Source organism: Electrophorus electricus, chromosome 21 (assembly GCF_041902795.1).
Source record: "Electrophorus electricus isolate QZ-2024a chromosome 21, ASM4190279v1, whole genome shotgun sequence".
NCBI lineage: Eukaryota > Metazoa > Chordata > Actinopteri > Gymnotiformes > Gymnotidae > Electrophorus > Electrophorus electricus.
The window spans coordinates 2,010,001-2,020,000 of NC_137517.1; the positions used below are offsets into that span (position 1 = coordinate 2,010,001).

At 45.1% G+C, this 10,000-nt stretch overlaps 1 protein-coding gene across 10 annotated transcripts in view; it reads left to right on the forward strand.

The window, feature by feature from the left end:
- slc1a7b (solute carrier family 1 member 7b) overlaps nt 1–10,000 on the forward strand; it is a 46,720-nt gene that overhangs the window by 20,122 nt on the left and 16,598 nt on the right. For 7 of the 10 annotated variants that reach the window (XR_014119056.1, XR_014119057.1, XM_081704308.1 and 4 more), the window contains 2 exons: nt 4,996–5,211; nt 9,654–9,696. Coding sequence is in view for 8 of the 10 variants with exons in the window: in XM_081704308.1 (XP_081560434.1) it covers nt 4,996–5,211; nt 9,654–9,696 (259 nt within the window). In the remaining 2 variants the exon portion in view is untranslated. The remainder of the gene's footprint in view (nt 1–4,995; nt 5,212–9,653; nt 9,697–10,000) is intronic. The other 3 variants (XM_081704311.1, XM_081704309.1, XM_081704310.1) reach the window with 1 other exon arrangement.

Below are 10,000 nucleotides of genomic sequence, written 5' to 3' on the forward strand. Positions count from 1 at the left end.
AGGTAATCGACTTTTGCTTTCAGTATAGATATGTTTTAAATGAAATAATTAGAAATACAGAAAACATTAAACACAATATTACATATACATATAGAATTCTGCTTTTTTCTTCATTTGCATGATTAGATTCTGGTATTTAGTGCTGATCATAAAGAAAACACCACACTCCTCAGTTACGGTCATTTGAATGTGTTTAATGAACCCACAGTGTATTTTGACAGTGGTGGTGAACTTGAAGTAACAGTCACTGAGGGAACACTGTGGACATGGACGCATTCTCTCACCCATCCATGTCTACTCCCAAAGTGGAGTCAGTTGGTTTCTGCTCACAAAAGTGTGAAGGTTGGACATATAACATCAATCAGAGGTTTGAAGACACTTTCCAGAAGCTTGTGTAAGTTTATATAAAGGGAAATGAAAAACTGCTGTAAAGACGAAAACTGGCTCTAAGGTGAGAGGTCACCCTCAGTGATGCATTTGCAGGAGATGATCGTCCAGATATTCAAAGTTCAAAGCTAGACTACAGCAACTTACTACATGCTGGTCTTCCTCTAAGAGCCATCAGACCTCTACAACTTGTCCAGAATGCAGCAGCACGACTGGTCTTCAATCTTCCCAAGTTCACACGTTACTCCACTGCTGCGCTCCATTCATTGGCTCCCTGTAGCTGCCCATATCAGATTTAAAACCTTGGTTCTCTTACAAAGCCAAAACTGGGGAAAAGCACTTTAGAGTGTATTAGATCAACGTGAACATGATGGAGCGTGTAGTATCTTCATGTTTCTATCCCTTTATCTTTCCTTCTCACTCTCACTCTCTCTCTCTCTCTCTCTCTCTCTCTCTCTCCCTCTCTCTCCCTTCCTCCCTGTCTACCTCTGCACGCAAACATGCCAAATGTCATGAGGGATGCAGATTAATTAGTCCTCCTAATTAATTTTAAATCATAAAATGACTCAGAGTGCCGTGTTTGTCAAGCTTTAAATCATAAAGTGACTTTGATTGAGAGCTGTGTTTGTCAGCCATGTAGAATGAAGGCATGCCTGTTTCTCAGTAACACTCTGATATGTGCGTTCTGGTCACCACCTGCTCCACTGACAGTCTGGTGAAAGTTTATCTGAAAGTTTGGTGATGGCCTTGAATGCTTTCCATTACATTTACATTTACAGCAATTGCCAGAAACCCTTGTGCAGAGCGACTTACAGACGTGCTCTGTGGCCTCTATCAGATACACATCTTCATGGAAGAATAGAAGGTCAGAACACCATCAGCCCAAGCCTGGCTGGAGTGGAAAAGAACAGAGGAAAAGTGCATAAGTGCATGTTTAAGTGTTTAGTGACTCAGAGAGACGAGAGTCTTCGGTCTTCATGTCTCAGCTGCACAGACATTGTTGAAAACCTCATTCTGCCGGCTGGGAGCAGGACAGGGAGGAGTTTGGATGGATGTCTTCCATGTTTCCTGAGGGATGGTGTCTGAGCTGTTCTACAGGCTTGACGGCAGCGTGGTGCAGGACGCAGTTTGATTGCTGCCTGTGGGAGCTGTGGAAGCAGATCCAGTTACGGCTGTGTAGGCAGGCGTCGGTGTCCTGGTGAGTCACTTCAGGGGGGCAGTGGAGGGAACACAGCAGGGAGGTGAGATGGGAGAACCTCAGGAGGCGGAAAACAAACCAATCGACTGCATTCTGGATGAGTTTCAGGAATGTGATGGCACAGAAGGGACTCTCCAGATCTCCAGTCTCCCGATGCCAAGGGCCTTAACAAGCACCATCTTGAAATTCTAATAACAGCAACAGGTTTTATCGCAACAGCTCATTCCCACTGTGTCACGGCTCCTCGGCTCACGCCGCTACACAACACCCGGTGGCAGAGCTCCGTTTGCTCAGTGTGGCACCTTTATACGAGACGAGAGAACTGATGAGAAATCCTGTCTGCAAGAAACCAGTCCTGTCACTTTATAACAAAAATGTAATGAATACAATAAATAAGAAAGAAGTAGGAAAGACACGATATAAAATAAACAAAAGATATAGGATTTGAAAGCACATCTCCCACTAAACTTTAGCGAGAAGGTTTAGGGTTAGTATTAGTGTTAATATTAGGGTTAGTGTTAGTGTTAGGGTTAGGGTTAGGGTTAGTGCTAGTGTTAGTGTTAGGGTTAGGGTTAGGGTTAGTGTTAGGGTTAGGGTTAGTGTTAGGATTAGGGTTAGGGTTAGCGGTAGGGTTAGGGTTAGGGTTAGGGTTAGTGTTAATGTTAGTGTTAGGGTTAGGGTTAGGGTTAGGATTAGGGTTAGGGTTAGCGGTAGGGTCAGGGTTAGTGTTAGGGTTAGTTTTAGGGTTAGTGTTAGGGTTAGTGTTACTGTTTGGGTTTTGGTTAGGGTTAGTGTTGGTTAGGTTTCTCGTGTAAAAATGACCCATTTGTTAGTTAATTAGTACAGGCAGGTTATCTTTCTCCAATCACGCAGAAAACTCACAAAGACACATGAACAACTCTCAATCCTGAAATGTGTTTATGATGAACCCTGTTGGTTTTGCTGTCACGTATGCAGTTATTTACATGAAAGGCTCCAAGCTGGATATTTTAATGAGTGTCACTCTGTATGTCTCCATCTGACACACGTTCAAATATCCAGGATGCACTCAGTCTCTGTCTCCACCGAGTGCACCGTGAGTGCTTCCATGTTAGCGCATCGCTCTACATCTCAAAGAGGCAGTGTGTGAGTTAGACTGCACCAGGCGTGACACCACACAGACGCAAAACGTGTCCGCAGAAAAGTTCCATGCGTCCTTTATTAAGGTAAACACTAACAGAACTGTACAACAGCCTGTGAGGAAGAGACACTGAGTTTGTCCTTATAATAATGACATCATTCAGAGACACTGAGAGAAAGACATATTCAGCCAAGTCATGCTTTGAGCTTGTCCGACCTTAGGTATTGTGCCATGATCAAATAAAAACCTTCCAGAAAAAAGACATGAAAGAATATTAGGAGTAGACCATGTGACATAACAGCCCATGTGACACAACAGCCCATGGGACATAACAGCCCATGTGACATAACAGCCCATGTGACTCAACAGCCCATGTGACTCAACAGCCCATGTGACTCAACAGCCCATGTGACTTAACAGCCCATGTGACACAACAGCCCATGTGACACAACAGCCCATGTGACACAACAGCCCATGTGACTTAACAGCCCATGTGACACAACAGCCCATGTGACACAACAGCCCATGTGACTTAACAGCCCATGTGACACAACAGCCCATGTGACACAACAACCCATGTGACTGCAGCAGCCCATGTGACACAACAGCCCATGTGACACAACAGCCCATGTGACTGCAGCAGCTACAGCAACGTTATGATTAAGAATGTAATCTGAATCCTTTTCCCCTTCCTGTCCTTTCACTGTTAAGACCATCTGTAAAATAAAGATGTGCAGTGTTATATATAGATAGCAAAATGTGGAGTTTGTTATATATATATAATCTTTTATTAAGATCAAACAGTTCCACATTGATTCTTCCAAACATTTAAATTCAAAAGAACCTCTACAGGCTGATTTGTAAATGTAGTGATGACACAGTAAGGAAAATCAAGGCCGGTTTCATTCAGCATGTAAATGAATCTTCGGTTGTAAGAATGTTTTAATCCAGCAGGTTTGTTCAAAGGCATCAATGCTCAGTGTTCCTTAGAGCCAGGGCTCTATTTCAGGAGACCATATGGGATTGGAGAAATAAATAAAACTGTAAATCAAATGTGTAATTTTTTGCAGTGGAGACAGTTTGAAGCCCCACTGGCTGCCTGCCAGGCTGAGCATCTGCCAGGCCTGTAAGGCAGCCTGTCTCCCCTTCCTATTTTCCACCTTCAGTCTTGTCTTCAGACTGAAGAGACAGGCATGCGCAGTGGAGTCTGACTCAGCCAATCAAGAAAGATCTGCTGCTTAAACAGCTTTGTAGTTGCATTAGTCGTGAACTTCACACGACTACCATACTGAATGATGCAGGTGTGTAGTGCTGAGTTTGTACTGAAGGATGCAGGTGTGTAGTGCTGAGTTTGTCCTGAAGGATGAAGCATGTGTGTACTGAGATTGTACTGAAGGATGAAGCAGGAGTGTAGTGAGATTGTACTGAAGGATGAAGCAGGTGTGTACTGAGATTGTACTGAAGAGTTTTCATGTGTTGGCTAAATTTATATATAATCTGCATAGTATCCTTTCCCAGTAGCCGGTATCTTCTCCCAGTAGCCATTCTCCCAGTTTGGGGGCTGCAGCCCCTACTGCACCTGTTACAACGGGAACCACAGTTGCCTTCTTCTTTCACACCATTTCTAGATCTATTGAGTCCTTGGTATTTCTGGAGCTATTTGTGTTGTACCTTGTCCATCTCTAGTTGTGACAGCATTTCCTGCTTGTGGGAACACTGGGCTCCCAGCTGTACTAGTGTTGGTCTAGATGTTGGGTATTGAACCTTCCCCTCACACTTGGACTGCTGGTGTACTGTCATTCCGACAGTAGCATTCCTCGATTCTCCTCGCTCATCTATGAGTGCCTTGTAGTTTTCCAGTATTTTCCAGGCTTTTCATCAGATTGCTAGTCATCAGATTTCATCTTGGTCCCCCAGCGTCTGACCTTGTTGACCTGTCGACATCCAAGCCACTGTGACCTGGCCTAAAGGACCACACTGGAGATGCCCTGGTCAGGATTCAAACCCCCAACCTCCTGCACCAAAGTCAGCGTACTGTAATAGATGTATACTCAAAGTTGTAGTAACCTACAGAAGGTCTCTAGAGACACAGAAGGTCCTTATTCAGCTTCATCAATGTGCTTCTCTGTTTAAATTTATGATGTATCATAAATAGTTCATTTCATGCTCTCTCGAGTTTAAGACTTCCAAAAAAAACTCTCACTCTGTCCATTTCTTCACTTCTTGGATCCTCTCCCTCTCCTCTCCATCCCTCTCCTCTCTCATTTCTTTTTCTCCCTTTCTCTGTCAGTCTGATGTCGGGTTTGGCGGCGCTGGAGCCGAAGTGCTCCGGCAGGCTGGGGCTGATCACTGTCTCGTACTACCTGTGGACCACCTTCCTGGCGGTGGTGGTGGGTATCGTCTTGGTTCTGGTGGTCCAGCCCGGTGGCATGGCCCAGAAGGAGGACTCGGGCGGTGCCAGCAAGCCCATCATGAGCTCCGCTGATGCTCTGCTGGACCTCATTCGGTAACACACACGCACGCACGCACACACACACACACACACACACACACACACACACACACACACACACACACACACACACACACACACACACACACACACACACTTGCTTACACATACTACCCTTCACAGCTGGAGCATCATTGCCATCTTTCAGTTTTTCTTTGACCTTCAGCATTTTTCCACCCTACCAACATCTCTACCTGCGAGAAGACGCTTGTCCTTCACTTGATTCACATACTGCTTGTGGGATTGTGCCTCCAGCTAACATAAATCGGCCTTTCAGCCATTTTTGGTAATTATTTTCACCTTCACCTCACCACCACCACTGAAACGCTTCCTAAAGACCCTCCACCAGCATTCTAACCAGTACTGAAACACTTCCTAAAGACCTTCCACCACCATTCTAACCAGTACTGACATTCTTCCTAAAGACCTGCCACCACCATTCTAACCAGTACTGACACGCTTCCTAAAGACCCTCCACCACCATTCTAACCAGTACTGAAATGCTTCCTAAAGACCCTCCACCACCATTTTAACCAGTACTGACACGCTTCCTAAAGACCCTCTACCACCATTCTAACCAGTACTGAAACCAGTACTAAAACACCATTCTAACCAGTACTAAAGACCCTCCATCGCCATTCTAACTAGTACTGACACGCTTCCTAAAGACCCCCCACCACCATTCTGACCAGTATTGATATGCTTCTTAAAAACCCTCCACCACCATTCTGACCAGTACTGAAACACTTCCTAAAGACCCTGTTCCACCGCTCCTCCATGGGTCTACATTAGTAGGGTGAGCTCAAACTTCTCCACCCCTCAGCGTGTCTACAAGGAAAACCTCAGCGCCTGGTCAGGCAGACTGTGTGAACGAGGTCCAAATACACTTGCTGAACTCAAGCAAGCAAACTCCATTTTAAAACACAGACTTGACAAGGCACAGAATTTTGGTTCTGCTTAAGAGCATAAGAGCATATCCACCTGGCTTCAACCAATCCCATAACCACATGGCTTCAACCAATCCCATATCCACATGGCCTCAACCAATCCCATACCCATGTGGCTTCAACCAATCCCATATCCAGGTGGATTCAACCAACCAATCCCATATCCATGTGCAATCAACCAGTCCCATATCCACTTGGATCCTACCAACCAATCCCATATCCACATGGATCCTACCAGCCAATTCCATATCTATATGGATTCAACTAATCCCGTAAACTACATTCAAATTTTCTTAGAACCCTTAGAGTTATAGAAAAGTCTGCTAATATCATAAATAGGGTCTTCTTAAGATTTAGTGGAGTGTGGCGGGGATTAATGAAAATGCTGTTCTTGGTGAATCTAGCTGTTGTTGCTGTAACAGAACAACATGATACTTGCCATTTGCCCTGGAACCACTGCCCCCACACCCCAATCAACCCTGACAAAGGCCTACAGCCACTTGTCTGTTCTCTCTGCATTATGACAGTAAATTAACTCGTGTTCAACATCATTTCGAATGCTGACACAAACACCAGCACAAGTGTCTGACCCCTCTGCCCAAAGCAATGAAGAGTGAATGAAAATAATTCATAGGAATTCTGCACACACCCATACTGCTACATCTGCCATCTGCCAAAAAAATGATCCTTGTGTGACCCAGGAAACCTATTAGTGTTCCATCTAATAAAGCTGAGAGAGAGAGAGAGAGAGAGAGAGAGAGAGAGAGAGAGAGAGGTTTGAAATAGTGGGATGAGTGGGGTTGGCATATGGTCCACCGTAATGATGTTAATGTGCTGGAGGAGATGAGTGCAATGTGCTTGATGTTCATGCCAGCACTGGGGCAAGAGCACATTAGCTCCTTCAGCTAATGACGCTAAAGCTGCCAAAGGGCCCATATGAACAGACGGAGCAAGAGGAAAGGACCGGTTACAAAAGTCTTTATTCTCCACGTGAGAGAACAAAAGAACAAGCTGCAAAGAGAAAAGGGAAACATTTCAGAAGATCTGAGGAGGTTCGGTAATCTGACAACGTGCAGTGCTGACGTAAGGAACCTGTGGGCTTAAATAGTGACACAGAAACAAGGAGCAGGTGAGAAACATTAACACACTGGTGACTGGGAGCAGGGCAGGTGTTGTGAGGGGGTATGTGAAGGAGTGGGCGTGTCCCTCCTGATGGATGGCCGGCCCACCGTGACACAGGTGGAACACCCACAGTGTCAAACACTGCCCTTACAAAGCTTTTTCCTGCATTTTGGTCCTGGTGTTATGGCCGGGTGTGTGTGTGTGTGTGTGTGCATGTGCGTGTGTGTGTGTGTGTGTGTGTGTGCATATGTATAACTGTGTATCCATGTATGTGCGTGCGTGTGTGTGTATATGCGTGCATGTGCATGTATGTGTGTGCACACGTGTGTATGCGTGTGCATGTGTGTGTGCGTGTGCGTGTGTGTGTGTGTGTATACGTGTGTATGCGTGTTTGTGTGTGTGTGTATACTTGTGCATGTGTGTGTGCATGTGTATACATGTGTATGCGAGTGTGTGTGTGTGCGTGTATACGTGTGTATACCTGTGTATCCGTGTATGTGTGTGTGTGTGTGTATGTGTATGCGTGAATGTGCATGGATGCGTGTGCATGTATATGTGTGTATGCGTGTGCGTGTGTATGCATGTGCGTGTGTGTGTGTGTATACATGTGTATGCGTGTGTGTGTGTATGCGTGCATGTGCATGTATGTGTGTGCACACATGTACACACGTCTGTGTGTGCGTGTGTGTCTATGTGTCTGTGTGTGTGCGTGTCCACGTTTGTGTGTGTGTGTATACGTGTGCATGTGTGTGTGCGTGGGTATACATGTGTATGCGGGTGTGCGTGTGTATACATGTGTATGCGTGTAAGTTTGTGCGTGTGTGCACGTATGCGTGTGCACGCGTGTGTATGTGTGTGTGTGTATGCGTGTGCATCTATGTGTGCGTGTGTATACGTGTATACGTGTGTATGCATGTGTGTGAGTGTGTGTGTGTGTTTGTGTGTGTGTGCGCGTGTGTGTGAGCTCTGGTTCATGTGCTCTGCTTTATAATGGGATGTGTGTGACTTTTTTATAACAGGCTGTAGGGCCTGACCTGAGCGTAAAACCCAAGTGGTCTCTCAGCTTCTTGGCTCAGGCTGTTTGAATAGCCCCAGCGGTGTGCGTGTGTGCGCGTGTGTGTGGTGTGTGTGTGTACGAGTCTGGGACCCAGTGGTGGGCCGCGCCATGCGCGACAAGCTCTTTGTTGTTGTTGTTAAGTAAGAGAAAAAAGAGAAGACAAGCCTTCCTCAAATACTCAAACCTGATTACAGCCTTCAGGACATAAAGAGTTCATTTATAGGATGCCACAGAGGTCAGAGTGTAAAATACACAAACGGGTGGTGGTCCGCTTCACCTGAGGTAGTGGCGTGTTGCGGGTGTGGGATGGGTTAAGTAATATAACTACGGCTGTACACGCTGAACTCTATTGGAGGAAAGTAGTCAGCGCGCCCCCTACTGTCTGCAGTCACAATCGAGGTTAACATTTTGCCATGATTGTGATTTGATAGAATTATAATTATAATTATAATAGACATCATACCTGATATGTAACAAGAGCAAGGTTTGGAGTAGATATGGAGTAGATCTGCAGTAGGATCTGGAGTTGATCTGGAGTAGGGTCTGGAGTAGACCTGGAGTAGGTTCTGGAGTAGACCTGGAGTAGGGTCTGGAGTAGACCTGGAGTAGGTTCTGGAGTTGATCTGGAGTAGGGTCTGGAGTAGACCTGGAGTAGGTTCTGGAGTAGACCTGGAGTAGGGTCTGGAGTAGACCTGGAGTAGACCTGGAGTAGGTTCTGGAGTAGACCTGGAGTAGGTTCTGGAGTTGATCTGGAGTAGGGTCTGGAGTAGACCTAGAGTAGGTTCTGGAGTAGACCTGGAGTAGGTTCTGGAGTTGATCTGGAGTAGGGTCTGGAGTAGACCTGGAGTACGTTCTGGAGTAGACCTGGAGTAGGGTCTGGAGTAGATCTGGAGTAGGTTCTGGAGTAGACCTGGAGTAGGTTCTGGAGTTGATCTGCAGTAGGGTCAGGAGTAGGGTCTGTGGGCAGTTGTAGCTCAGTGGTCAAGGTACTTGACTAGTAATCAGAAGGTTGCCAGTTTAAGCCCCACTACTGCTAAATTGCCACTATTGGGTCCCTGAGCAACACCCTTAACTACTCAAGTTGTGTTCAGTCAGAATTGCAAGATGGTATGGATAAGAAGCATCAGCTAAACGAGTAGGGTCTGGTTAGGGGTAGTAATCATAGACTATTAGTCTAGCAACAAGCCAGTATGACATTCTTGTTGCTTGCTATGAACTTTATTAAAACAAAGTTATAGAACGTTTTGTAATCTGAATGCATAACTAAAATTAACAGTAAAATTTTTTTTTTTTTTTTTTTTTCAAAACAGGAACATGTTTCCAGCCAATTTGGTTCAAGCCACCTTTCAACAGGTAAGATCACAAAGTCATGGTGTGTTTTTCAGAGAAGTCAACTTTCATGACTACATCTGTGACTACAACAATTAGAATTATTAATGTATTCATGTATAATTTTGCACCGATACAGAAGTTGCTCAGACGACACACAAGTATATATAAATGATTTTTCAAGAAAATGGAATCATCTTGAATTCACTCAGTCACATTTAAATCTCATGCTGTGTCCAACTAAAAAGCCTTTGAATGGCGTCTTGGAGTAATCTCACCATCAATTATAATAAGAGAAATACCATCTATTACAGTAAGAGAAACACCA